The sequence below is a fragment of the Heterodontus francisci genome, chromosome 7 (assembly GCF_036365525.1).
Source record: "Heterodontus francisci isolate sHetFra1 chromosome 7, sHetFra1.hap1, whole genome shotgun sequence".
Lineage (NCBI taxonomy): Eukaryota > Metazoa > Chordata > Chondrichthyes > Heterodontiformes > Heterodontidae > Heterodontus > Heterodontus francisci.
The window spans coordinates 103,596,442-103,623,799 of NC_090377.1; the positions used below are offsets into that span (position 1 = coordinate 103,596,442).

At 41.3% G+C, this 27,358-nt stretch overlaps 1 protein-coding gene across 1 annotated transcript; it reads right to left on the reverse strand.

Moving 5' to 3' along the window:
- Positions 1 to 12,482: 12,482 nt before the first annotated feature.
- On the reverse strand, positions 12,483 to 24,444 carry LOC137372402 (gamma-crystallin S-1-like). Its single transcript, XM_068036289.1, has 3 exons — positions 24,291 to 24,444; positions 13,869 to 14,146; positions 12,483 to 12,758 (listed from the first exon to the last, which is right to left on the reverse strand). Exons 1-3 carry the CDS (start codon positions 24,442 to 24,444, stop codon positions 12,483 to 12,485), a joined length of 708 nt encoding a protein of 235 aa, XP_067892390.1.
- Positions 24,445 to 27,358: the final 2,914 nt, after the last annotated feature.

Below are 27,358 nucleotides of genomic sequence, written 5' to 3' on the forward strand. Positions count from 1 at the left end.
CCAAAATTTGCATAAGCGCTTACGGTGATCATATACTAACTGTACATTGAGCGAGTGGAAGCCCTTACTGTTTACTTATGGAGCTGATCACTGGGCAGGAGCCTTGATGGCTACATGGGTGCAATCTTTGACCCCTTGCATCTGTGGGAATCCCGCAACGGAGCTGAAACCGGTGGCCCTCTGGACCTGGCTCCCAGGGTCCATCGTAAGGCGGACATAGTCACCGGCCCTCTGGTACAGGGCATCAGTGACCTGCCTGATGCAGTGGTGCATTGCTGACTGTGTTACCCCACAAAGGTCTCCTGCAGGCCCCCAAAATGATGCAGAGGTGTAAAGGTTAAGAGCCGCTGTCACTTTGAGGGCCACAGACATAGAATTTCCACCGAAGCCCATGGGCTGCAGGTCATTGTTGAGCAGGGCACAGGGATGTGTCATCGCCACTCTCGACATCTGCCGTCGTCTCTGACACTGGCGCTCACACATCTGCAGGTATGCCATGTGGGACATGATGCATGGCGTTCTATAGTGGAGAACTCTCCTTGGGGCTGCTGCTGCTCACGACCAGGGGCCTCTAAGTGGGTTGCACCTGCCTGCTGGTTTTGCCTGCGCCGGATATGGATCCTCTCAAGAAGCAGAACAATTAATATAAGGTGACCCATCCCAAATGATATAATGATCACTGTCCCCTAAATGCTCTCTTATTGACATTTGATCAACTTGGCCCTCCTCATTCCCAAGAGCCAGGTCTAGCAGTGCCTCCTTTCTCGTTGGACTAGCAATATACTGCTGTAGAAAGTTTTCCTGACACACTCCAGGAACTCTTGCCCTCATTGCCATATACACTACTATTATCCCAATCTATGTTTGGATAGTTAAACTCCCCATTATAACTACCCTGTAATTTTTGCACCTCTCTGTAATTCCCTTGCAAATTTGTTCCTCCACATCCTTCCCACTGGCTGGTGGCCTATAAACAACACCGAGCAATGTGACTGCATCTTTCTTGTTCCTTACCTCTAGCCAAATTGATTCTGTACTCGACTCCTCTGGGACATCTTTTTTCTCCAGCACTGCAATGCTCTCCTTAATCAATACCGCCACCCCTCCCCCTTTTATTTTCCCTTTCCGATCTTTCCTGAACACCTTGTATCTATGAATAGTTAGCACCCAGTCCTGCCCTTCTTTAAGCCAGGTCTCTGTTATAGTCACAACATCATATTTCCACATGGCAATCTATGCCTGTACCTCACCAATCTTATTAACCATATTCTGGGCATTCACACACATGCACATTTACCCTGATTTAGACATTATTACTTTCTCCGTTACTCTGACCCCACCTAATAACTTACTATTCCTTACTCTAGTGCACAGGCTAGATTCATATACTGCTAGACACTGATGATACTGGGTTCCATGCTGATGCATGAAACCAATGACAAATGAGGGGAGTGCTGTCTGGACACAATAATCGCTATAGTGAGCAGGCAGCACAAAGTTGATGTGCTACATGCATTACAACGAATGGGGGCAGGTTATCACACATTGCAATCCTGAAGTGATTTATGACTTTAACCCCTTATAGGAACTAAAAAAAGAGCACATCCCTATGAATCTCCCTTAATTAAGTTCAAACTAGACAGATCCTACACACACTTGTTTGGGTTTGAAGAACTGAGCCAGTCTTCCCTCAAAGAAAGAAAACGAACAGAGAATATTACTATCTTTCAGATAGCCTACTTTTTAATAATTATAGCTAAGCCACAAATGTCCCAGATATTATAAGGGCCTGGGAAACTCTCTTCAATAAGTATCTCCCCACTTAAGGAGGTACAGAGAGGGTGTTCTTGCATAAAAGCAAAATACTGCAGATGCTGGAAATCTGAAATAAAAACAAGAAATGCTGGAAATACCCAGCATCTGTGGAGAGAGAAGCAAAGTTAACATTTCAGGTCAGTGACCCTTCATCAGAATTGGCAAATGTTAGAAATGTACTAGGTTTTAAGCAAATAAAGCGAGGGTGGGGCAAGAGATAACAAAAGGCAAGGTGTTGATAGGATAGAGGGTCACAGAGAATAACTGAACACAAGGTCATGGAGCAAAGACAAACGGTATGTTAATGGTGCGATGAAAGACAAAGCAAGTGCAGAGAGGGTGTTAATTGACAGAAAAATGAACAGCCCTGGCCCAAAGCACAAACATTAAAAAAAACAGTGGGTAGGCACATGGTAAAAAAAAACGAATGATGAAACAACCCAAAATAAAATAAACAAATAAAAAGAAAAAGTAACTAAAAATAAAAAGAGGGGCCCGTCATGCTCTGAAATTATTGAACTCTATGTTCAGTCCGGCGTGCCTAATCGGTAAATGAGATGCTGTTCCTGGAGCTTGTGTTGATGTTCACTGGAACACTACAGCAAGCCCAGGACAGAGATGTGAGCATGAGAGTAAGGGGGTGTGTTGAAATAGCAAGCAACCAGAAGCTCAGAGTCATGCTTTCGGACTAAGTGGAGGTGTTCCACAAAGCGGTCACCCAATCTGCGTTTGGTCTCTCCAAAATAGAGGAGACCACATTGTGAGCAGCGAATATAGTATACTAAATTGAAAGAAGTACAAGTAAATTGCTGCCTCACCTGAAAGGAGTGTTTGGGGCCTTGGATAGTGAGGAGAGAGGAGATAAAAGGGCAGGTGTTAAACCTCCTGCAATTGCATGGGAAGGTGCTGTGGGAAGGGGACAAGGTATTGGAGGTAATGGAGGAGTGGACCAGGGTGTCGCAGAGGGAACGATCCCTTCAGAATGCTGACGGGGAAGGAGAGGGGAAGATGTGTTTGGTAGTGGCATCACACTGGACGTGGCAGTAATGGTGGAGGATGATCCTTTGGATGTGGAGGCTGGTGGGGTGGAAAGTAAGGACAAGGAGAAACCTGTCGCGGTTCTGGGAGGGAGGGGAAGGGGTGATGGTAGAGGTGCGGGAAATGGGCCGGACACGGTCAAGGACCCCGTCAACCATAGTGGGGGGGAATCCTTGGTTGAGGAAAAAGGAAGCCATATCAGAAGCACTGTCGTGGAAGGTTGCATCATCAGAGCAGATGCATTGGAGACGGAGAAACTGGGTGAATGGAATGGAGTCCTTGCAGGAGGCAGGGTGTGAAAAAGTGTAGCCGAGGTAGCTGTGGGAGTCGGTGGGGTTATAATGAATATTAGTAGACAGCTTATCTCCAGAGATGGAAGTCAAGAGTTTATCCTCAGAGAAGTCATGGAAGGGAAGGGAAGTGTCGGAGATGGACCATGTAAAGCTGAGAGAAGGGTGGAAATTGGAAGCAAAGTTGATAAAGTTTTCCAGTTCTTGTAGTTATATACAGATGCTACATGAGACGATTTATTAACTTTTATATATTTATTAAAGAATTGAACATGCAATGCACTTTAAGTGGCTAAGTGTACTACAATAGCAAAGATTGCTAAGAGATGTAAAACATAACCTTATTTCTAAAATAGAATCCAAAAGTTCAACCTTGACAATGTTAGAGCAAAATATCTTAGAATATCGATCAAAATTTAGAGTAAACTTATACCTTAAATTCCCTGAGTAAGCCTTCCTGCTTAACAAGACAAAACATTCTCGGTTAAGAGCAGAATTCTCTTGTCATGCAGTCAGCCATAGGTTGAGAAGCATTGATGAGGAATTCAATACTTCTGTTTTTTTGATTCAAAATTCTCATGTTTATACTGTTTCTAATCTATCTTTTAGAATGTAGATGTTACCATTCTGTGTGTGTTTTTCCTGCTTTTGATATCCATATATGGTTATATGAATAGCTACCATTCCCATTTATTCTATTAACTGGAAATTCCCTTCTCTTGAAGTTGTGAGCTTTTATCTGGTCAAAATGTTTGTAATTGGGTTTACTTGGCATCTGTTTTTGTAAGTATCATTTCATTTTGTAATTTATCTGTAATTGTTTTTTTATGGTACCTTGTACCATCCTGTTGAGTCAGTCTTTCTCTAACACTAACAACTATTTAAGTTTATAGCCATCAGTACTGACTTCATATAGGATGTCTGTGTGTTTCATCTTCTAATTTCATTGTAGCAGAAACCTTGGAATGGATTTTTTAAACTTAAAAGATGTTTCTGGTTCACATTCTATTGTAAGGGGGATGTTTATAGATTTTTAACTCTGTTCTTAAAAGGGGATTTCAGTGAGTCTTGAAAACTGACCATTTATTCAACTGTGTAACAGCCCCAACAATCAAATTTTTCTGCAGCACCTGTGGAAGAGCCTGTCACTCTAGAATTGGCCTTGATAGCCACTCCAGGCGCTGCTCCACACACCACTGACCTCCTCCAGGTGCTTACCCATTGTCTCTCGAGATAAGGAGGCCAAAGAACAATTCTAAAAGGTATAATGTATTAATTATATCTAAATTCTACCTAATTAAGCCTATTATAACTGTTTCATCTCAATCCCTGTACCCATTTTCAGAGGCCGATTAATTTAATCCCTATGAATCCCCTTGAACATTTTTAAATTGTCCAATAATTTACAAAATGGAGGAAAGAGACTCTTCACTGTCAACTGTTCACATTCCGGGTAAGAAACTTTGACTGGCTGTCATTAATTATGTAATTAACAGGGCACGTAGGCTGTTAATTACTAGTCAAAATGTTCTGTAGTGAGTTTAACAGGCAATTAATGGGCAAACTCAGCAATTTCATGAAAATCCCATGGAGATTAAGGGGAATTGCTGTTTTCCCAATGCTAACATGGAGCAACATAAATTAGCCAGTAACTTGCAATTCATGGGCGATCTCTTCCTCACAACAAATTGTCGGCCAATTTGCGCATGGCCTTTTCTCAGTACTTCTCCACAGCAACACAACCTGGATTGAGAAGAATAGAGGATTGTGGCTTCAAAAGAAATAGCATATATCGATGTCCAAACATGCTTTGCTGTTCTGTACTGTGCTCACTGCCTCAAACTTCACCCAGACATGTGCTATGTGAGAGTCAAAGACCAATGGGGCAGTGGCTCTATGCACAGCTATCTGTGAACAAGGAAATAGTTTCCATGTGAAAGAATTACAAGGTGAATTAGACGCAGCTACAAATAGCAAAGGAGTCAACTACCTCAATACCAACTATTTCAGATATTACTTTATAACACTTTTGTTTCTCCTTTACAACTTTGACTTGAAATAAGCTACAAGTGCCTGAAATTTGACACTAATGGAGAGGCCAAAGAAAAGCTGAGGGAAAAAAGAAAATGCTAGAAGTGTGTCAGAGGAAGGAGTTTCATTCTGTATCTAGTCTGTGCCCTTGTCAATCTATAAATGCTCAGATAAGGTAGGTAAAGTGGGCCACTCCTGTATTAGCACTGACACCTTACCTGAATGAGCACAAATTATTCCCTCCACAACTGTCGCTGACCATCATACAGAATATCAGTTATATCTTTTTGTCATCAGCAACAGTATGTGATAAATCCAGACACAATAATGCAGATAAATGGAATTTTTTTAATATCTCATTGTCATTGATATGGCAGCAGCTGTGCACTTTCATTGTTTAAAGACTTTCCAGCCTGTTAGATTCATTCAATCCCCTCTGTGCTCTCACCTTGTTAACCTTGGTGAGTGCCACACATCTAAGGAAACCCATGTACTGTCTTTTAAAGTCAGAATCCTGGAACCAGACATCACCACAGGGATTTCCAGCACGCCTTGGAATCCGACCCAGTAGTCAGAAGTGGTTGGGATCATGTTGAGTGTCTGACATCCTGGCACTTTTTGGTGATTTAACTTCCTGTTCACACCCGAACCCCATGACCTCAGCAGTTAAAATTCTGACCAATTACCATGCACATAAACTTGTTGAGAAAGAAATTAACAGCAATTTAAAATATAAATGTACGTTGTTTGCATATATCAGAGAAATAAGGACACAGCACTCAACCTGCAATCCATGTCACAGCCATCTGTGATGAAAGACTCAACAGGTAGTAGAGATTTTGTGTTTGTTGGTGAAACCAATCAAAAAAAATCTTTTGATCTGTCGAAGATGACTTACTACAGACATCTACAGGAGTGGAACCAATCACCTGAATACCATCACTTTAAGGTCATTGACAGCCAATCAGCTGGAATGGAAGTTTAAAGTAGTTTACATCTTAGTCACTTCACTTCTACCACATGAATTTGAATCAAGTTCAATGTACTGAAGCAATCTGTGATCATTAGAACATAGTCAGAAACCAAAAGATGGCTGTTGAAAAATGATGTTACATTGGTTGCAGTTGTGTGTATTTTTTTTTATTCATTCATGGGATTTTGGGCGTCACTGGCCAGGCCAGCATTTATTGCCCATCCCTAATTGCCCTTGAGAAGGTGGTGGTGAGCTGCCTTCTTGAAGCGCTGTAGTCCATGTGGGGTAGGTACACCCACAGTGCTGTTAGGAAGGGAGTTCCAGGATTTTGACCCAGCGACAGTGAAGGAACGGCGATATAGTTCCAAGTCAGGATGGCGTGTGACTTGGAGGGGAACCTGCAGGTGGTGGAGTTCCCATGCATTTGCTGCCCTTGTCCTTCTAGTTGGTAGAGGTCGCGGGTTTGGAAGGTGCTGTCTAAGGAGCCTTGGTGCATTGCTGCAGTGCATCTTGTAGATGGTACACACTGCTGCCACTGTGCGTTGGTGGAGGAGGGAATGAATGTTTGTAGATGGGGTGCCAATCACGTGGGCTGCTTTGTCCTGGATGGTGTCGAGCTTCTTGAGTGTTGTTGGAACTGCACCCATCCAGGCAAGTGGAGAGTATTCCATCACACTGCTGACTTATGCCTTGTAGATGGTGGACAGGCTTTGGGGAGTCAGGAGGTGAGTTACTCGCCTCAGGATTCCTAGCCTCTGACCTGCTCTTGTAGCCACGGTATTTTTATGGCTACTCCAGTTCAGTTTCTGGTCAATGCTAGCCCCTAGGATGTTGATAGTGGGGGATTCAGCAATGGTAATGCCATTGAATGTCAAGGGGAGATGCTTAGATTCTCTCTTGTTGGAAATGGTCATTGCCTGGCACTTGTGTGGCGCGAATGTTACTTGCCACTTATCAGCCCAAGCCTGGATATTGCCAAGTCTTGCTGCATTTCTACATGGACTGCTTCAGTATCTGAGGAGTCATGAATGGTGCTGAACATTGTGCAATCATTAGTGAACATCCCTGCTTCTGACCTTATGATTGAAGGAAGGTCATTGATGAAGCAGCTGAAAATGTTTGGGCCTGGGGCACTCCCCTGAGGAACTCCTGCAGTGATGTCCTGGAGCTCAGATGACTGACCTCCAACAACCTCAATCATCTTCCTTTGCGCTTGGTATGACTCCAACCAGTGGAAGGTTTTTCCCCTGATTCCCATTGACCTCAGTTTTGCTAGAGCTCCTGGATGCCATACTTGGTCAAATGCTGCCTTGATGTCAAGGGCAGTCACTCTCACCTCACCTCTTGAGTTCAGCTCTTTTGTCCATGTTTGAACCAAGGCTGTAATGAGGTCAGGAGCTGAGTGGCCCTTGTTGAACCCAAACTGAGTGTCACTGAGCAGGTTATTGCTAAGCAAGTGCCGCTTGATGGCATTGTTGATGACACCTTCCATCACTTTACTGATGATTGAGAGTATGCTGATGGGGCAGTAATTGGCTGTGTTGGACTTGTCCTGCTTCTGTGGTGCTCTGAGGGTGAGGTTAGAGCACATTGTTAGAGCAGAAGAATGAAAGCTTTCTCCTGCATTTGACTTTTTTTGTATTGGCTCATGAATCCTTGACATTTATAGAGATCCAAACAAGCTCCATCCTCGAACACTGATACAGTTCATCTCAATCACACAAAAAATACTACCCTCCTTAAAATATTTAAGTGCCATTTATTATCGGAGATTAGAATAATGAAAATTAGTCATGTCCATTTGATCAGAAAATAACTGATCAATCATTATTATTTACAAATATTAACATAACCAATTATTATCATTCTTTTTTTATTCATTCATCATATGTGGGTGTCGCTGGAAGGACGAGCATTTATTTTTCATCCCTAATAGTCCATGAGAAGATGGCGGTGAGTCTTGAACTGCTGCAGGTCTTATGGTGTTAGGGGCAGTCACGCTCACCTCATCTCTGGAATTCAGCTCTTTTGTCCAAGTTTGGACCAAGGCTGTAATGTGTGGTCCTAGCGGAATCCATCTAAGCATTAGTGACCAGGTTATTGCTTCTTAGTGCCCCTTGATAGCCCTGTTGATGACATCTTCCATCACTTTGATTGCATTGGTGGTTCAGTGGTAGAATTCTCGCCTGCCATGCAGGAGGCCCGGGTTTGATTCCTGGCCACTGCAATGATGCACCTATGGGGTGGCACAGTGGTTAACACCGCAGCCTCACAGCTCCAGCAACCTGGGTTCAATTCTGGGTACTGCCTGTGTGGAGTTTGCAAGTTCTCCCTGTGACTGTGTGGGTTTCTGCTAGGTGCTCTGGTTTCCTCCCACAGCCAAAGACTTATTGGCCATTGTAAATTGCCCCTAGCGGTGGTAGGAGAATTGTGGGGATGTGGTAGCAAATATGGGATTAATGTAGGATTAGTATAAATGGGTGGTTGATGGTCAGCACAGACTCAGTGGCTGAAGGGCCTGTTTCAGTGCTGTATCTCTCTATGACTCTGCTGGCAATTGAAGGTAGATGGATGGGCGTTAATTGGCCAGATTGAATTTGTACTGCTCTCTGTAGACAGGACATACCGTAACAATTTTCCACATTGTCAGTGGTTGCCAATTTTGTAGCTGTACTGGAATAGCCTGGCTAGGACTGTGGCTAGTTCTGGACCATATGTCATCATCATTACAGCCAGAATATTATTGGAGCTCATCGACTTTGCTCTATCCAGTGTGCTCAGCCGTTACTTGATAACATATGGAGTGAATTGAATTATCTGAAGACTGGCATGTGCGAGGCCAAGATGGTTCATCTACTCAGCACTTCCATCCGAAAATGTTTACAAATGTGTCCGCTTTGTCTTTTGCACTGACATGTTGGGCTCCAGCATTATGTTTGTGGAGCCTCCTCCTTCCATTAGCCATTTAATTGTTCACCACCATTCACTAATGGATGTGGCAGGACTGCAGAGTTCTGTTTTGATCTGTTGATTGTGGGATTACTTAGCTCTCTATATAGCATGCTGCTTCTGCTGTTTAGCATGTTTGCAGTCCTGTGTTGCAGCTTCTGTCACAACCTCAGTTGAGACCGGTAACTTTAAAACAAAAGGATTAATTGGAAAGATTTCACGTTTTAAGACTTTTACTATAGCAACTAAACTAAAAATCAACATTAACTAAACAGTACTTACTAGGTAGCTAATACACTAAATTACAGAGAAAGGTATTTCCTATTAACTAATTAAAAGACATGAAAGTCCCACACCACATTTATACATTACACAGTGTTCTCAGCAAATCAGTATCTTTGCTGTTGAACATCCTACAGTCCTCTTAGTTACAATGGGTTGGATCTCCCAGTGTCCTTCTCAAAAAACCAATGTCCTCTTTGTTCACTTCTCCCAAGTACATTTGACTGGTCCTCTATTGTTAAGGAAGTCTCTGATGACCCTGTTGGTTTTTTTTCTCCTACACAAGCCTCAACTTTCGAATCAGGTTCAACTCTTAGCAGTCTTTCGCTATAGCAGTGTTCTGAGAGCAGTTGTTCTCTCTCTTTTCTCACGCTGCCCCTATTGGTCTTTGTGTATTCCTTTCTTCCTACAGCCTGTCAGACTTAGGAAAGCCTGTTGAATTTATCCAGAATCGAAAGTCAATAGCTATTTTCCTTTTACAATATTCAGAGTCCTTAAGTCTGGCCAGATCAAAGCCATCTGGGCCTTCTTTTGTTTCCAGGTGTTACTATTGCAACTCAAACTTGCATTTTTAAAGCCTCTGGCTCCCTGTTTATGATTTAAGAGTCTGTGAGAGCAAAACACATTATCTGTCAGGTGGTACAATTTTGTAATAAAAACAAGAAATGCTGGAAATACTCAGCAGGTCTGGCAGCATCTGTGGAGAGAGAAGCAGAGTTAGCGTTTCAGGTCAGTGACCCTTCATCAGAACTGGCAGAGGCTGGAAATGTAATAGGTTTTAAGCAAATAAAGCGGGGGTGGCGCAAGAGATAACCAAAGAGAAGGTGTTAATAGGACAAGGTCACAGAGAATAACTGACCAGAAGGTCATGCAGCAAAGGCAAATGGGTTGTTAATGGTGTGCTGAAAGATAAAGCATTAGTGCAGAGAGGGTGTTAATTGACAGAAAAATAGAACAACCTGGCCAAAGCACAAACATGACAAAAAAAAGCAGTGGGTAGGCACATGGTAAAAAAAATGATGAAATAAAATAAACAGATAAACATTTTTTAAAAAGCTGCAAATAAAAAGGGGGGCCCATCAAGCTCTGAAATTATTGAACTCATTGTTCAGTCCAGCAGGCTGTAGTGTGCCTAATCGTTGTAGTCTGCTTTCAAAGAGGTCTTTGATCTGGGTTCCTTGTTTGCATGGTAACCAAAACACCTGGCTTGTTTCTGGGCAGACTTGATGTGAGGTTACATGTCTCCTCCACTGTATTTAAAGATCACAGTTTTAAAAAAATTAATCATACTATAAATTCATAATACTTCATCAGGTTGGCACCTCATTTATAGGTCCACCTGCTGCTCCTGCTGGCATGCCTTCCTACACACCTCTTGAACCTAGGTTTGTCCTTTAGCTTGATAGTAATGGTAGAGTGAGGGATATGCCAGGCCGTGAGGTCACAGATTGTGGTGAAATACATATCTGCTGCTGCTGATGGCCCACCGCACCTTATGGATGCCCAGTTTAGAGCTACTAGATCTGTTCTGAGTCTATCCCATTTAACATAGTGTCATAGAGTCATAGAGTCATACAGCATAGAAACAGGCCCTTCGGCCCACCGCGTCCATGCCGACCATAATGCCTATCTATACTAATCCCACCTGCCTGCATTAATTCCATATCCCTCTATGCCTTGCTCATTCAAGTACCTGTCAAGATGCAATAGTGGTAGTGCCACACACCACAATGGAGGGTGTCCTCATTGTGAAGACGGGATGTTGCCTCCACAAGGATTGTGCGGTTGGCAGTCCTACAAATATTGTCATGGATGGATGCATCTGTGACAGGTAGATTGGTGAGGTGAGGCCAAGTAGGTTTTTCCCTCATGAAAGTTCCCTCAAGACCTGTCACATGTCCAGGCTGCCAGATATGTCCTTCAGGACTCGGCCAGCTTGCTCAGTACTGGTGTTACCAAGGCACTCTTGGTAATGGACATTGAAGTTTCCTCACCTACAGTACATTCTGTGCCCTTGCTACCATCAGTGTCTCTTTAAAGTGGGGTTCAGCATGGAGAAGTACTGGTTCATCAGTTGAGTGAAGGCCATAAGTGGTAGATAGGTACTGTTACCAAAGAAAGAAAGATTTGCATTTATATAGTGGCTTTCACAATCTCAGGGTGTCTCAAGGCTCTTCACCTGTTGTAATGTAAGAAATTGATATATAGAATAATAGCAGAAATAGATATTTTTGACTTGTGATATGTTTCCAAAAGTTTTTTTTTAAATGAATTACATTCTCTTTGCGTATTCATTGTGTGGCTGCCTCTGCCCTACTTCCCTTGGCACACAAGGCCAAACTTCCTCTGAATATCTCTCCTGCTCTAGCTCTAATCTTACATCTTTCTCTAGTTTCTTTCTCATTGCTCCTCATTCCCATTCCAAGCTCATCTTATTCATGAGAACCATTTCTTGATCCCTTGATTCAATTCGCAATCAATAGTTGCCCATAGAATTTCCCTTTTTGGCAACCGCATTAGCTGACATTTTTAATGGTTCTCTCTCATTGGATACCATCTCCCTTTCCTTCAAATATGTCTTCATCAACTCAAGAAAACCTCAGATAAGGAGGTGCTGTAGGTGGGGACTATGTATGTTGCAAGTTCCTGCTTTTCCAGACGACAAGTGGAACACTGGAGGCTGTTAGGCCCAGTGAGTTTAAGCATACCAGCCTCAGAAAGGTTTAAGTATTCCTTATCGGAGGGAGTTCAGGCTGGGATAAAGGTACCTGCAGGTGCTATATAAATTAGATGATCTACTGACTGCGCAAACTCCAGCAAGATCAGGAGTAGATGGTGCTGTTGGCCCATTCACAGCTTTTCTGGCAGTCTCCTGGCCCACATTTTTTCTGCTTATCTATTTATTCACTTTAATGATAATCATATAGCTGAGATCATTGTGGTAAAATATTCTGCATGAGACTACCAGATACCAGCACTGTTTTGAACAATTTGGATGAGGATTCAAAAATAAGTGAAGTAAACAAGATGACAGTGTAATAGAGAATATTTTATTATGTTGACAAATGATTCAATAAAATAAGGTCATGTTTTACAATGACAGACTAGAAATCTCTCATTCGTCTGAAAGATCCGATAGTTGAATTGTAGCCGCCCCAGTCACTGTATCTCCTGTATTCACCGGGTCTCATGAAGTACTGTCGACCTCTGTAGTTGGGATGTTCATAGAAGATCCAGTAACCGTCCATCACATGGCAGGAGTGAATGTCACGGTAACGGAAACGATCATAGACAGATGGACAGTCATCCATGAATTCCATCATCTGTCCTCCAAAGTCAGGCCTCTCGTAAATCTTCATTCTGTAGGAGCCTCCCCTGTACTGTAATAGAAATGAGATGATTTTAGTGATGAAACTGCATATATACATTTGGTAAAGAAACATAGGAAATAGGAGCAGGAATAGGCCATTTGACCCATTGAGCCTGCTCTGCCATTCAAACAGATCATGGCTGATCATCTACCTCTACGCCATTTCTTCCCACTATCCCTATATTCCTTGATGTAATTAGTAATCAGAAATCTGTCAATTTCTGTCTTGAGCATGCTCAATGATTGAGCTTCCACAGACCACTGGGGTAAAGAATTCCAAAGATTCACCACCCTCTGAGTAAAAAAGGAATATAACAGGGCCCAGATGAGGATATCAACAATGAGAGAAAAGCTGACATAATTTATTAATATTGATTCAACAGGTTAATTATGTTTGAGACTTGTTACGAGCAAGCAGCTCCTATGGAATTTTATACAGTTAATTGATGAATTGTCTGCAAAAGTGCACATGGGGCAGATTGTGGTTTATCAATATCAGTAAAAATCAAAATGCACTTCTTGTTCCAATTACAATGAGACAATTTTTCTTGTGGGGCAGCTTTCTCTTTTCTATAATGTACTAAACAATTACAGTAAGACAAATGTGGTGAGTGCAAATTTGTCTGTCAGCAGGTTGTAGCCAGTCATGTCTTAGTCTAGCTGTAGATGACTTTATTACTTCCTACACTGTCAATGTGTCAATTTGGTTTTCAGTTCTGAATATCTGATTAATTATAATCAAAGGTATCGAATTATATCTCAGATATTCATGAGTTTTGCAATAGGCTGCCGTCATCTACACCCAGAACTTCCGTCCCAGTTTGCACAATTATTAACTTAAGAACCAACCTGTATAAATTAACTGCAGGTGCAAAATTACAAGGGCTGATAGTAACTTTTGGCAGTGTCACAAATGGGTGGTAGTGGATCAGTAATTCGGGCAGGATGTGTGACAGGCAAACAATCCACTACCTGTTAATCACCACTGCCGGAAGTTAAAATCAGTCCTGTGGAAACAGCTGATGACTCTTCACTGCTGATGCACATAAGCTCAAATGTCACTGATCATTTTCTAAGTGTCAGTTTGGGTAGAACATATAAACCACCAAAGGTAACTTACATATGGGTAGGTGCGGCATGACCTGATGCTGTCATTAAATCCCATCCAGCGCTGGTAGTCAGGATATTCACCCCTCCTCACAACATACTGGTATCCCATGTAATTGGGTCTCTCAAACAGCACCCACCAGTCACTGTCAACACGGATGGAGTTACAGCGGCTGAAGTAAGAGTGCAGGTCAGCACAGTCAGTACTGCACTCATAGTGCTGACCCTGGAAGTTCCTGTCCTCATAAAAGATAATCTGTGGAAAGACGCAGGTTTGTAAATTAATAATTTCTCAAACTAGGTATTACTGAATGTAGAATTCTAATACAAAATATAAACACTGAGTTATCCTTGCCTTTCCCATTTTGAGATCACAGTTAGCTTTCAACTGACTGAATGTATCACTTCACACAGCTTGGTATTTATGTACTGGGCAGAAAGGCTTCGCTGGGCTGTACTTTTGTTATTTTAATGATCGCAATGGTTTGAAATCAGCAGAAAAACAGCAAAACACATGACACATATTCATTGCAAAGAAAACCATTTAAAGGCACCGATGTCTCATTGATTCTGTTTTGCCATCATGCCATTTTAATGGTATGAAAGAAGGCAACAATGCATTGGAGGCAATTGTGTTCATTATACTCTGCTTCCACTGTACTTTCCAAACATATGAAAATACGATCTAGAAGCAGGAATAGGCCACACGGCCAGTGGAGCCTGCTCCACCATTCAACAAGATTATGGCTGATCTGATTGTAACCTCAACTCCACATTCCCACCTACCCACAATAACCCTTGCTTATCAAGAATCTATCTGCCTCTGCCTTAATAATATTCAAAGACTCTGCTTCCACCACCTTTTGAGGAAGAGAGTTCCAAAGACACTCAACCCTCTGAGAAAAAAATTCTCCTCATCTCTGTCTTAAATGGGTGACCCCTTATTTTTAGACAGTGACCCCTAGTTCTAGATTCTCCCACAAGAGCAAACATCCTTTCCACATCCACCCTGTCAAGACCCCTCAGGATCTTATATGTTTCAATCAAGTCACTTCTTACTCTTCTAAATTCCAACGCATACAAGCCTAGCCTGTCCAACCTTTCCTCATAAGACAACCCGCCAATTCCAGGTATTAGTCTCATGAACCCTCTCTGAACTGCTTCCAACGCATTTACATCCTTCCTTCAATAAGGGAATCAATACTCTACACAGTACTCCAGATGTGGTCTCACCAATGCCCTGTATAACTGAAGCATAACTTCCCTATTTTTGTATTCAATTCCCCTCGCAATAAATGATAACATCCAATAGCATTCCTAATTGCTTGCTGAACCTGCATGCTAACCTTTTGCGATTCATGCACTAGGACATCCAGATCCTTCTACATCTCAGAGCTCTGCAATCTCTCACCATTTAGATAATATGCTTCCTTTTTATTCTTCCTGCCAAAATGGACATATTCACATTTTCCCACATTATATTCCATTTGCCAGATCTTTGCCCAATCACTTAACCTACCTATGCCCCTTTGTAGCCTCCTTATGTCCTCTTCACAACTTACTTTCCTACCTATCTTTGTGTCATCAGCAAATTTAGCAACCATACCTTCGGTCCCTTCATCCAAGTCATTTATATAAATTGTAAAACGTTTGAGGCCCCAGCACTGATCCCTGTGGCACACCTCTTGTTACATCTTCCCAACCAGAAAATGACACATTTATGCCTACTCTCTGTTTCCTGTTAGCTAGCACTCTTCAAGCCATGCCACACCGTGAACTTTTATTTTCTGCAATAACCTTTGATGTGGCACCTTATCAAATGCCTTCTGGAAATCTAAGTACAGTGCATTCACGGGTTCCCCCTCATCCACAGCACATATTACTTCTTCAAACAACTCCAATAAATTGGTTAAACATGATTTCCCTTTCACAAAACCATGTTGACTCTGCCTGATTACTTTGAATGTTTCTAAATGCCCTGCTCTAACGTCTTTAAAAATAGCTTCCAACATTTTCCTAAGACAGATGTTAAGCTAACTGGCCTGTAGTTTCATGCTTTCTGTCTCCCTCCTATTTTGAATAAAGGAGTTACATTGGCTATTTTCCAATCTAATGGAAACTTCCCTGAATCTAGGAAATTTTGGAAAATCAAAACCTATGCATCACTGACCATTTATTTTAAGACCCTAGGATGCAGTCCATCAGGACCGGGGACTTGTCAGCTGGAAGCTCCAATAATGTGTTCAGTACCACTTCCCTGGTGATTGTAATTTTCTTGAATTCTTCCATCCCTTCCTTTTCCTGATTTACAGCTATAGCTGGGATGTTACTTGTATCCTGTATGGTGAAGACCAATGCAAAATTTGGGCGGCACAGTGGCGCAGTGGTTAGCACCACAGCCTCACAGCTCCAGGGACCCGGGTTCGGTTCTGGGTACTGCCTGTGCGGAGTTTGCAAGTTCTCCCTGTGTCTGCGTGGGTTTTCGCCGGGTGCTCCGGTTTCCTCCCACATCCAAAGACTTGTAAGTGATAGGTAAATTGGCTGTTGTAAATTGCCCCTAGTGTAGGGAGGTGATAGGGAATATGGGATTACTGTAGGGTTAGTATAAATGGGTGGTTGTTGGTCGGCACAGACTCGGTGGGCCGAAGGGCCTGTTTCAGTGCTGTATCTCTAAATAAATTTTTAAAAAATAAAAAAAATACCTGTTCAATTCATCTGCCATCTCCTTATTAATTCCCCAGATTCACTTTCTATAGGATCAACGCTCACTTTGATAGTTCTTTTCTTTTTTAAATATCGATAGAAACTTTTATCATCTGTCTTTATATTTCTCGCCAGCTTTTTCTCTTACTCTAATTTGTCCCTCCTTATTCATATTTTAGTTGTTCTTTGTTGCTTTTTGTATTCTATCCAATCTTCTGACCTGCCAACCATCTTTGCACAATTACATGCTTTTTCTTTAAATTTGATACTATCTTTTACTTTTTTAGTTCACCGTGGATGGTGGATCTTCCCCTTGGAATTTTTATTTTTCGTTGAAATGTATCTATTCTGTGTAATCTGAAATATCCCCTTAAATTTCTGCCACTGCATCTCTATTCACCTATCCCTTAACCTATTTTGCCAGTTAACTTTTGCTAGCTCTGCTTTCATGCCCTCATAATTGCCCTTATGTAAATTTAAACTACTAGACGTAGACCCACTCTTCTCTCAGTCAAACTGAATGTAAAATTTAATCTTATTATGATCGCTGTTGCCTAGGGGCGCCTTCACTATGAGGTCATCAATTAATCCTATTTCATTGCACAATACCAGGTCTAATATAGCCTGCTGTCTGGTTGGTTACAGAACATGCTGTTCTAAGAAACAATCCTGAAAACATTCTATGAATTCTTCATCTAGGCTACTTTTGGCCGTCTGATTTTTCCAATCTATATGTAGATTAAAATTCCCCATGATTTTCGCCGTACCTTTGTGACAAGCACCCATTATTTCTTCCTTTACACCCCATCCTACCATCTAGTTACTGTTAGGAGGCCAGTACACCATTTCCACAAGTGACTTCTTGCCCTTATCATTTCTTATCTCGACCCAAAGTGCTTCTACATCCTGGTTTCCTGAACTTAGGTCATTCCTTTCTATTGTGCTAATACCATTATTAATTAACAGAGCCATGCCTCCATCTTTTCCTAACTTTCTGTCCTTCCTAAACATCATGTACTCTTCAGTATTCAGGTCCCAATCTATGTCATCCTGCAGCATGTCTCTGTAATGGCTATCAGATCATATTTATTTCTATTTGCGCTATCAGTTCATCTGTTTTGGTTCGAATGCAACATGCATTCAGATACAGAGCCTTTAGTTTTGTCTTATTATTATTTTTGTAATCTCTAGCCTTGTCTGCTGAGTTACTCTTATATTTGTAATCACTATCTCTTCCTGTCACGGTCTGTTTATCTTTTCCCTTATTAGTACCTTTCTCTCTTGCCTTGTCTATACCCTTTGATTTATCACATCTTCCCAAATTTGATCCCTTGCCCCCACTATTTAGTTTAAAACCTTCTCTACTTCCTCATTTATGTGACTCGCTAGAAAACCAGTCCCAGCACTGTTCAGGTATAGACCATTCCAACAGTGCTGCCCCCACTTTTCCCAGTACTGGTGCCAGTGCCCCACGAACCAGAACCCACTTCTCCAACACCAGTCTTTGAGCTATGCATTCATTGCTCTAATTTTATTTGCCCTACTCCAATTTGCATATGGCTCATGTAATAATCCAGAGATTAGTACCTTTGAGTTTCCGCTTCTTAATTTGGTGCCTAGCTCCTCATTCTGACTATGCTGAACCTCCTTCCTTGTCCTGCCTATGTCATTGGTACCTACATGGACCATGACAACTGGATCCTTCCCCTCCCCCTGTAAGTTCCTCTCCAGCCCTGAGCAGATGTTCTGAACCCTGACACCGGGCAGGCAACACAGCCTTTCGAACTCTTGCTCCTTGCTGCAGAGAACAGTGTCAATCCCTCTCACTATACTGTCCCCTACTACCACTACTTTCATTTTTGCTCGCCCCACTTGAACGGCTTCCTGTACTACAGTGCCATGGTCAGTCTGTTCATCCACACCACAGCCATCAGTCTTGTCCATAAAAGCTGTAAGAACCTCGAACTTGTTGCTCAATTGTAAGGGCTGAGGCTCCTTCACTCCCACCTTCTTGATCCCTTTACTTGCCTGACTTGCAGTCATACCCTCCTGTCCCTGACCACTGACCAAAACAGATAACCCTACCCTAAGGGGTGTGACTGCCTTCTGGAACAATGTTTCCAGGTAAATTTCCCCTCCTTGATGCATCACAGTGTTTGCAACTCGGCCTCCAGCTAATGACTCTGAACCGAAGCTCCTCAAGCCGCCGACATTTACCACAAATGTGGTTTCCAAACGTGATTGCTATGGCATCCAGAAGCTCCCACATGCTGCAGTTGTGACACACCGCCTGTCCTGCCATCTTTATTGTATTAATTTAATTAAATGTTCTCTTTTAAATTAATTTATAGTTCCCTTCCTTACTGAACTCCCTCACTTACCAAACTCCCTTCTTCACACTCTGTGACTTCCAGCAACACTCAGTGCAGACAAGCAGCACTGAGAGTCCCCTGAATTTATAGCCTCTGAAAAACAATGATGTGTCAGTTTTGCTAGAGCTCTGCTAGAGCTCAGAAACCAGTTTAAGATAGCTACCTAATTAACTAGCTATAGCTACTCAAAGAAATTGCATACCTCTGTTTCAAACAGTAAGAAACTTAACTTACCTCTTAACTTAAACAGTAATTTCAATTAATTGCTAAATGTAAACAAAACAAAAACTGGACTTTAGAGAGTTTAACCCTTAAGCTCAGAAAAGGCAAAGAGACATAGAATTATTGAATCATACACCGCAGAAGAGCTTATACGTCCCATCGTGCCTGTTCTGTTCTGTTCTTTGAAAGAACTATCCAATTAGGCACATTCCCCTGCTCTTTCCCCATAGACCTGCAACTGTTTCCTTTTCATGGATATGCCAATAAAAGAAAACCATGGACAACTAAACAGATAGATAAACAGACAATATTTTAAAATAAAATAAATTGTATATAAAAATGGGATAAAAGCAAAGTTCTTGGACACTGAGAAAGATACAAAGAGCAGCAAAGGATGACAAAACAGTAGTAAGAGCTACAAAAAGTATGAAAAGAAACTTGCAAGGGATATCAAGATCAAAACAAAAGTGTTTTACAATTATTTTTGGAAAAAGAGGGTGGTCGGGGCAAAGTGAGCCTCTTGAAAACTGATAACAGTGATGTTGTCAATTAAAATAAGAAAATGGTTGACATGCTGAATACTTATTTTTCATCAGTATTTATAGTAGAGGGCGAGCTCGGCATGTCAGACATCCCGATGAGACTAATATTGAATCAATGACGGGGTCTCACCCAAATTAAGCAAAATAACAATAATGATGAAAATAATCGCCCGGTAGCGTGACAAATCCTCAGGACCAAGATTTTAAAAAGCAGGTGAGGCCACTACAATTAGGGATGGGAACTAAATGCTGGCCTTGCCAGTGATACCCACATCCCATGAACGAACATGAGAAAAAGATGCCCTGACTATCATCTTCCAAAGTTCTCTCGATTTGGAACTATTCCATTGGATTGGAAAATTGTACAAGTAGCTCTGCTGTTTAAGAAAGCTGGCAGAGGGAAATCAGGGAATTATAGATCAGTTAGCCTAACATCTGTTGTTGGGAAGTTACTAAAGTCTGTAATGAAGGAAAGGGTGACTGACCAGCTTGAAATTTTCAACTGATCAGAGAGAGACAGCATGAATTTGTAAATTGTAAGTCATGCCTGACAAACCTGATTGTATCGTTTGAAGAGGTGACTAAAGTAGTGGACAGTCGGACATCTATGGATTTTATTAATATGGACTTCCAGAAGGCATTTGATAAAGTCCTTCATAAGAGACTATCAGCTAATGTTGAAGTTCATGCAAATGAAGGTAAATTATTCCTTATAAGGTAATTGGCTGAGTGGGAGGATGTGACTAGTGGTATTCCCCCTGTGTTGGGGCCTCAAATATTCACAGTATTTATTAACAACTTGGTTGATGAGATAGAAAGACGCATATCCAAATCTACCGATGACAAAAAGATAGGCGGCATTGTAAGCAGTGTAGTGGAATAATAAAATTGCAAAGAGATATTAATGGATTAAGAGAATGGGGAAAACTGCGGCAAATGCATTTCAATGTAAGAAACAGACGGTCATTCAGTTTGGATCTAAAAAGGAAGGAAAAAGGTACCGTCTAAATGGTGAAAAACTAGGAACAGTAGAGGTCGAAAGAGAATTGGGGGACCAGAAATATAGATCACTAACATGTCATAAACAGGTAGAGAAAATAATCAAAAAGGGGAATGGAATGGTGGCCTTTATATCTAGAGAACCCGAATACAAGGGGATAGAAGTCATGCTTCAGCTATACAAAACCCGAGTAAGACCACACTTGGAGTCCTATGAGCGGTTCTGGGCACCACACCTTAGGAAGGATATATTGTCCTTGAAAGGATTGCAGAGTAGTTTTATCAGAATGATCTCCTATTGCCTGTCTAAAATGCCTGCAAAGTTGAAAGTCCCAGCGAGTGTGATTTGTGTCCAGTTCCATGTGTAATTTAACCCAAGATGTATTTGCATTATACAGCACTGCCATTCACCAATTCACCCAGATCCTTTTCTATGCTACATTCTGTGCAGGAACACCATTTAATTTATAGTTCTCCCTGACTGTCTCTCTCTCTCTCTCTCTCTCTATCTCATTTGGTGCAGTCATTTGCCAATTAACTTCAATAACTGCTCACCAACCAATTATATGGCACTGTATCAAAGTCTAGATAAACAATATTCATGGAGTTACTTACATCCAAAAACTACAATCCCTCCTTAAGGAATTCTAACTTCCATAAGGATATGTTAATTTGTCTTGATGATTTCATGCCCCTTGGTATTAAATGATACCCTTGGTTCAGAGAGACTAACATTTGCCCCATTGAGGCCAAACCAGTGCTTTATAAAGGTTCACCATAACTTCCTTGCTTTTGTACACTATGCCTCTATTTATAAAGCCCAGGATCCGATATGCCTTTTTAACCATTTAATAAGCCTGACCTGCCATCTTCAATAATTTGTGCACATATACCCCCAGATCTTTCTGTTGCGGCACCCCTTTTAGAATTGTAACCTTTATTTTATGACACTTTTCCCATTTTGATTTCACAGTTGGTTTAACTGACTGATTCACACAGCTTGGTATTTATGTCGAGCAGAACGGCCGCTCTGGGCTGTACTTCATTATTCTAATGGTTCATTGCTGAAAATCAGCAAAATTCAACAAAGTGCCTGTTGCCGTTGAGTGAGTTCTGGGTGATTTAGGAGCCATGACTGATCCAGAACTGCTTTGTTCAAACAACTTTTCAAACGCTTGTTGCATTCATTGTAGTAAAGCACCTGAAAGACACCTGATGTGTCACTGACCCTTTCCACCTTGCTTTCATTTCACTTTAATTGTTATTTGAACAAGGCAGTTTTGGAACAGTCTTGGCTCCTAAATCACCCAGATCTGTTTCAAATAGCTGGCTTTACTTGAAATAGGAAAGAGAACAATAAAAGTTAAGATGTAGAAAACAGCAACAAGGATCAAAAGTAGCATTTTGCTCTGTTTTTCCTGAGGGTAAACTGATAAAGGCCAAATTGATCCATTTGCAAAAAGTGGGTGATAAGGAACTTGAAAATAATACATTTTAGCAAAAGCTCATTGCCTGATGGGACATCATTTTCCTATCTCCATCCTCCAAGATCTGTAATATTCTGGAGCAGACTTTTTTATATAACTGAGGTTGGATGGCTATTCTGGAGTGTTGCTTTATTATCCTTTGGTAGCAGAGAGTTTTTATAGAACTTTCCCTCATAATAATGAAGAGATTGGTTTCTTGATAGATTAGCTTGTGAACAATCTGCAGAATGAATGGGTTTGATCATCCAAGTGGATCCTTGTGGTTCATGTTCTCAACGTTTGAGAATAAGAGTCTCTGTTCTATTTTTGTATTTCATGATGATCTTGGGCTGCCTATCAAATGGTTCAAAAGGGGAGAAGTGGATGACTTTCTCCTCGTCTACCAGAGATCATTGTGTTTTCCCAAGCATTATTGCATTTTCCCAAATCCCCACTCTACCTTCCCAATGATTGCAATACTTTCCCAGAGATCACCGTACTTTCCCAGAAAACATTGTATTTTCCCAGAAATAGCCGTCCTTTCCCAGAGATCACTATTTTCTTCCGAGTGATCGCTGCACTTTCAGTGGTCCAAACCTTTCCATGTTTTTGTTTCCTTCATTCTTGGGATGTGAGCATCACTGGCAAGGACAGTATTTATTACCTATCCCTAATTGCCCTTGAACAGGTGGTGGTGAGCCACTTACAACTGAGTAACTTGCTAAGCCATTTCGGAGGGCAGTTAAGAGTCAACTACATTGGTGTGGGTCTGGAGTCACACGTTGGTCAGATTGGGTAAGGATGGAAAGTTTGCTGCCCTGAAGAACAAGAGTGATCCAGATGGGTTTAAGCAACAATCTGGTCGTTTCCTGACCTTTATTAATGAGACTAACATTTTATTCCAGATGTATTAATTAAATTTAAATTCCTCCAGCTACCATGGTGGGATTTGAACTCTTGTCTCCAGAGCATTAGCCAGGGCCTCTGGATTACTAGTCCACTAACATTGTCACTATGCTTATGTTGCTTTTTTTTAACCTTTTCACTTTTTCTAATTGTTTGCTCAGCTTTCAAGGCTGGTCTCCCAGTAGATGTCAGATCAGAGGACAGTTGAATCATGGCCATTTTCCATTGGAAGCTCGGAGGGACGATTATAAACCTGAAAAGTTAATTCTGTTTCTCACTCGACAGATGGTTCCTTCCCTGCTGAGTATTTACAGCATATTTTGTCGATATCTCAGATTTCCAGCACCTGTAAACTGTTGCCTTTATTTTTGTCTCCGATAAAATGTCATTTTTTTTTTCACTGCGAGATTGTCAGGAAGTTATTTTTAAATGCTTCTCAGAGCCCATCCAATAACTCTGGAAATCCAGCTCTTACTGACATTTTGAGTTGCACAACCAATTTAAAGTGAGCACCGCAAGTGGGTGTCCAAATACAGCATTGAATCAAACGTGGTTTTTGCATTTCAACACTGAGCAATGGATGTATTTCTTTGCTGAAAATGGTCAATTCTGGAAGTGAATTCCACAATATATTTATTGCCTGATGTGATATTCAATGACTTAACTTGAAAAACGATTTACTTCCTCTTGTGGCTGTGGGTGTTCGTGAAGCTACACTAAATCCTGTTGATATTTTTACTTCAAAAATGCCTGGTTTATATTCCAGATTTCCTTCAGTCAACTGAAACAATACAGAAATGAGCCACCTTCCGATGACAATTATGGGACAAGCAATCTTCATTCATAGTGACCGAGTGTTTGATTCTCATTTTTACAAAGTCAATGTATTTAATTAACAATGATATGGACAACATTCATTCCTAAATTTCCATTTATTGACTTGAAATAGTTTAATTAACTAAGATCAAGGAGGGAAAATATTCAACCTGAGACTGCAACACCAAGACTGAGCTTTTATTGATTTCCACAACAATCCAAAAATAAATGAATAACAATGACTGCCAAGGTGGGCAGATTTTATTATTTTCAAGAATATTTCAACAAGAAAACATTACATTTGTCAAGAACAATCTAAAAATCTTTCATACACCTGAAAGACCCAATTGTTGAGTTGTAGCCGCCCCAGTCACTGTATCTCCTGTATTCACCGGGTCTCATGAAGTACTGTCGGCCTCTGTATGTTCATAGAAGATCCAGTAACCGTCCATCACATTGCAGGAGTGAATTTCACGGTAACGGAAACGATCATAGACAGATGGACAGTCATCCATGAAGATCATCATCTGTCTTCCAAAGTCAGGCCTCTCATAAATCCTCATTTTGTAGGAACTTTCTCAGTACGGCAATGGAAATAATATAGCATTAACCATGAGATTTTAAGTATACAGAGCTAGTTCTAGCAAGTGTGATTTGTGTTCAATTCCATGTGCAATATAACCCAAGATATATTTGCATTACACAGCACTGTCATTCACCAATACACTGAAATTTAGTCTCATGCTCTATTCTGTGCTCAAACGCCATTTAATTTATATTTCCAGTGTTTATTAGACTCCCCTAATCTTATCATTTTGTACCTGACTAACCTGCTTTTGATTATTTACAAACCCCACCTTTATTAGTTTAGAAAATTCAGGCAGTTTGTCTCTATTCCCACTTCCCAATGTGAAGGGTAAAGGTGCCAGCTCTGAGCCCTGGGGTGTCCTCAATCATTTCTTAATACTCTGGCACTGCTCCATTTTGCACAACTCACTCCCTCTGTCTCTCTCCCTCTCTCTTTGCTTAATTTCTGTAACATTTGTTACAGTCCTTTGCCAATCAGTTTCAATAACTGCCCACCAAACTACCATGTGGCACTGTATCAAAGTCCATACAAACAACATCCATGATAATTCTTTCATCCATAACCTCCAATACCTCCTTCCAGAATTCTAACCTGTGTCCCTCCATAGAGGATATGCTAATTTGTCTTGATGACTTCACGGTCCTTGGTGTTAAATGATGCCCTTGATTAAAAGAGCCTTTTAACATTAGCCCCACAACAAAAGTCGGACTCACTAGCCTATAATTTCCAGGACCTCCCTTTTTCCCCCCCTTTTAAAGTTGGTCCTTATTTTCCTTTCTCTCTAAACCTTTGTTACAAATCTTGATTGTAAACATCCCCACCATAACATGATTAATTTTCTTGGCCTTTTGCTTAAGCACGCTAGTATTCTATCCCTGACGGTCTTACCCTTTCTCTGTGCTTTCAACAGTTTTTTTTTGGTCGCAATCTGTAATCTTTGCTTTGATCAATGTATGTTTACAGTGCAAGTATTGCTACTTTGAATTTACATCTGTGTTATAATTGGTGATACACATACACTTATCAGGAATGAGGTAGCTGCTTCTTGTTTTGAGCAGGTACAGTGCAAAGATCTTTCAATCAGCAGCAACTACAGACCAGTCAGTTTAACCTCGGTGGTGGGAAAGATTTTAGAAATGATAATCTGGAACAAAATTAAGTTACTTGGATAAATGGATGAATTAAGGAATGCCAGTAGGGATTTGTGAAGGGGCAAATTGTGTTTAACTAATTTGATTGAGTTTTTTGATGACTTAACTGAGAGGGTTGATGAGGAAAATGTGATTGCTGTGGTATACATGGACTTCCAAAAGTGCCGCATAACATGCTAGTCGGTAAAGTTGAAGCCCATGGATTAATAGGGACAGTGGTAGCATGGATACTAAGTTGGCTGAGTGACAGGACACAGAGTAGTGGTGAAAGGTTGTTTTTTGGACTAGAGCAAGGTATACAGTGGGCTTCCCAAGGGTCGGTACATGACCCTTTTCTTGACCTATATTAATGCCTTGACTTGGATGTGCAGGGCACAATTTCAAAATTTGCAGATGACACAAAACTTGAAAGTATTATGAATTGTGAGGAGGATAGTGATAAACTTCAAGAGGACATTTACAGGCTGGTGGACTGGGTGGACAAGTGCCAGATGAAATTTAATGCAGAAAAGTGTCAAATGATTCATTTTGGCAGGAATAACAAGGAGAGGCAATATAAACTAAAGGACACAATTCTAAAGGGGGTACAGGGGCAGAGAGACCTGGGGTATTGCGCATAAATTGTTGAAAGTGGCAGGACAGGTAAAGAAAGCAGTTAATAAGGCAAACGGATTCCTGGGCTTTATAAAGAAAGGCATAAAGTACAAAGCAAGGAAGTTGTGGTGAACCTGTATAAAACACTGATTTAGTCTCAACTGAAGTATTTTGTCCATTTCTGGGCATTGCACTTTAGGAAGGATGTGAAGGCATTAGAGAGGGTGCTGAAAAGATTAATGAGAATGGTCCTAGGGATGAAGGACTTCAGTTATGTGGATGGATTGGAGAAGCTGTGGTTGTTTTCCTTAGGGAACAGAAGGTTGAGAAGGAAATTTGCTAGGTGTTCAAAATCATGAGGGAGTCTAGACACAATAGATAGGGAGAAACTGTACCCATTAGCGGATAGTTCGAGAACCAGCGGACACCGATTTAAGGTGATTGGCAAAAGGTGTCATGAGGAGAAGCTTTTTGACACAGCGAGTGGTTAAGATCTGGAATGCACTACCTGAGAGTTGGTGAACGCAGAGTCAATTGTGGCTTTCAAAAGAGAATTGCATGGTTATCTGAAAAGAAAAAGCTTTACAGGGATACAGAGAAAAAGCAGGGGAGTGGGACTAGCTGAGTTTCACTTGCAAAGTGCTGACAAGGATGCAATGGGCTAAATGGCCTCTTGCTGTGCTGTAACCATTCTATCATTCTATGATTCCATAATCTGCTGCTGAAGCCCTCATCCATGCTTTTGTCACCTCTAGTCTTGACTATTACAATGACCTCCTGGCTGGCCTCCCACGTTCCACTCTTTTTAAATCTGAGATCATCCAAAACTCAGCTGTGCATGCTATAACTAGCACCAAGTCGCATTATCCATCAGAGACCTACATTGACTGCCAGTTAATCAATGTCTCTATTTTAAAATTCTTGTATTTTGCTTACAAATTCCTCCAAAGCCTCATCCCCTCCCTACCTCTGTAATCTTCTCCAGCCCCACAACCTCTGATACCTGCACTCATCCAATCCTGCCCTCTTGAGGATGCCTGATTTTAATCACTCCACATTAGACAACTGTGCCATCAGCTGCCAAGACCCTAAGCTCTGCAATTCCCTCCCAAAAATTCTCCACTGCATTTCCCCTCTTTTCTC

Excerpts from the sequence above, each read along its gene's own strand:
- LOC137372402 (XM_068036289.1), bottom strand. The coding sequence starts at position 24,444 with ATGAGGATTTATGAGAGGCCTGACTTTGGAAGACAGATGATGATCTTC. Across the intron at positions 14,147-24,290 it reads TGAACATACAGAGGCCGACA|AAATTATTAATTTACAAACC; the intron begins GTACTTCATGAG and ends ACCTAGTTTGAG. Across the intron at positions 12,759-13,868 it reads CATGCCGCACCTACCCATAT|TACAGGGGAGGCTCCTACAG; the intron begins GTAAGTTACCTT and ends TTTCTATTACAG.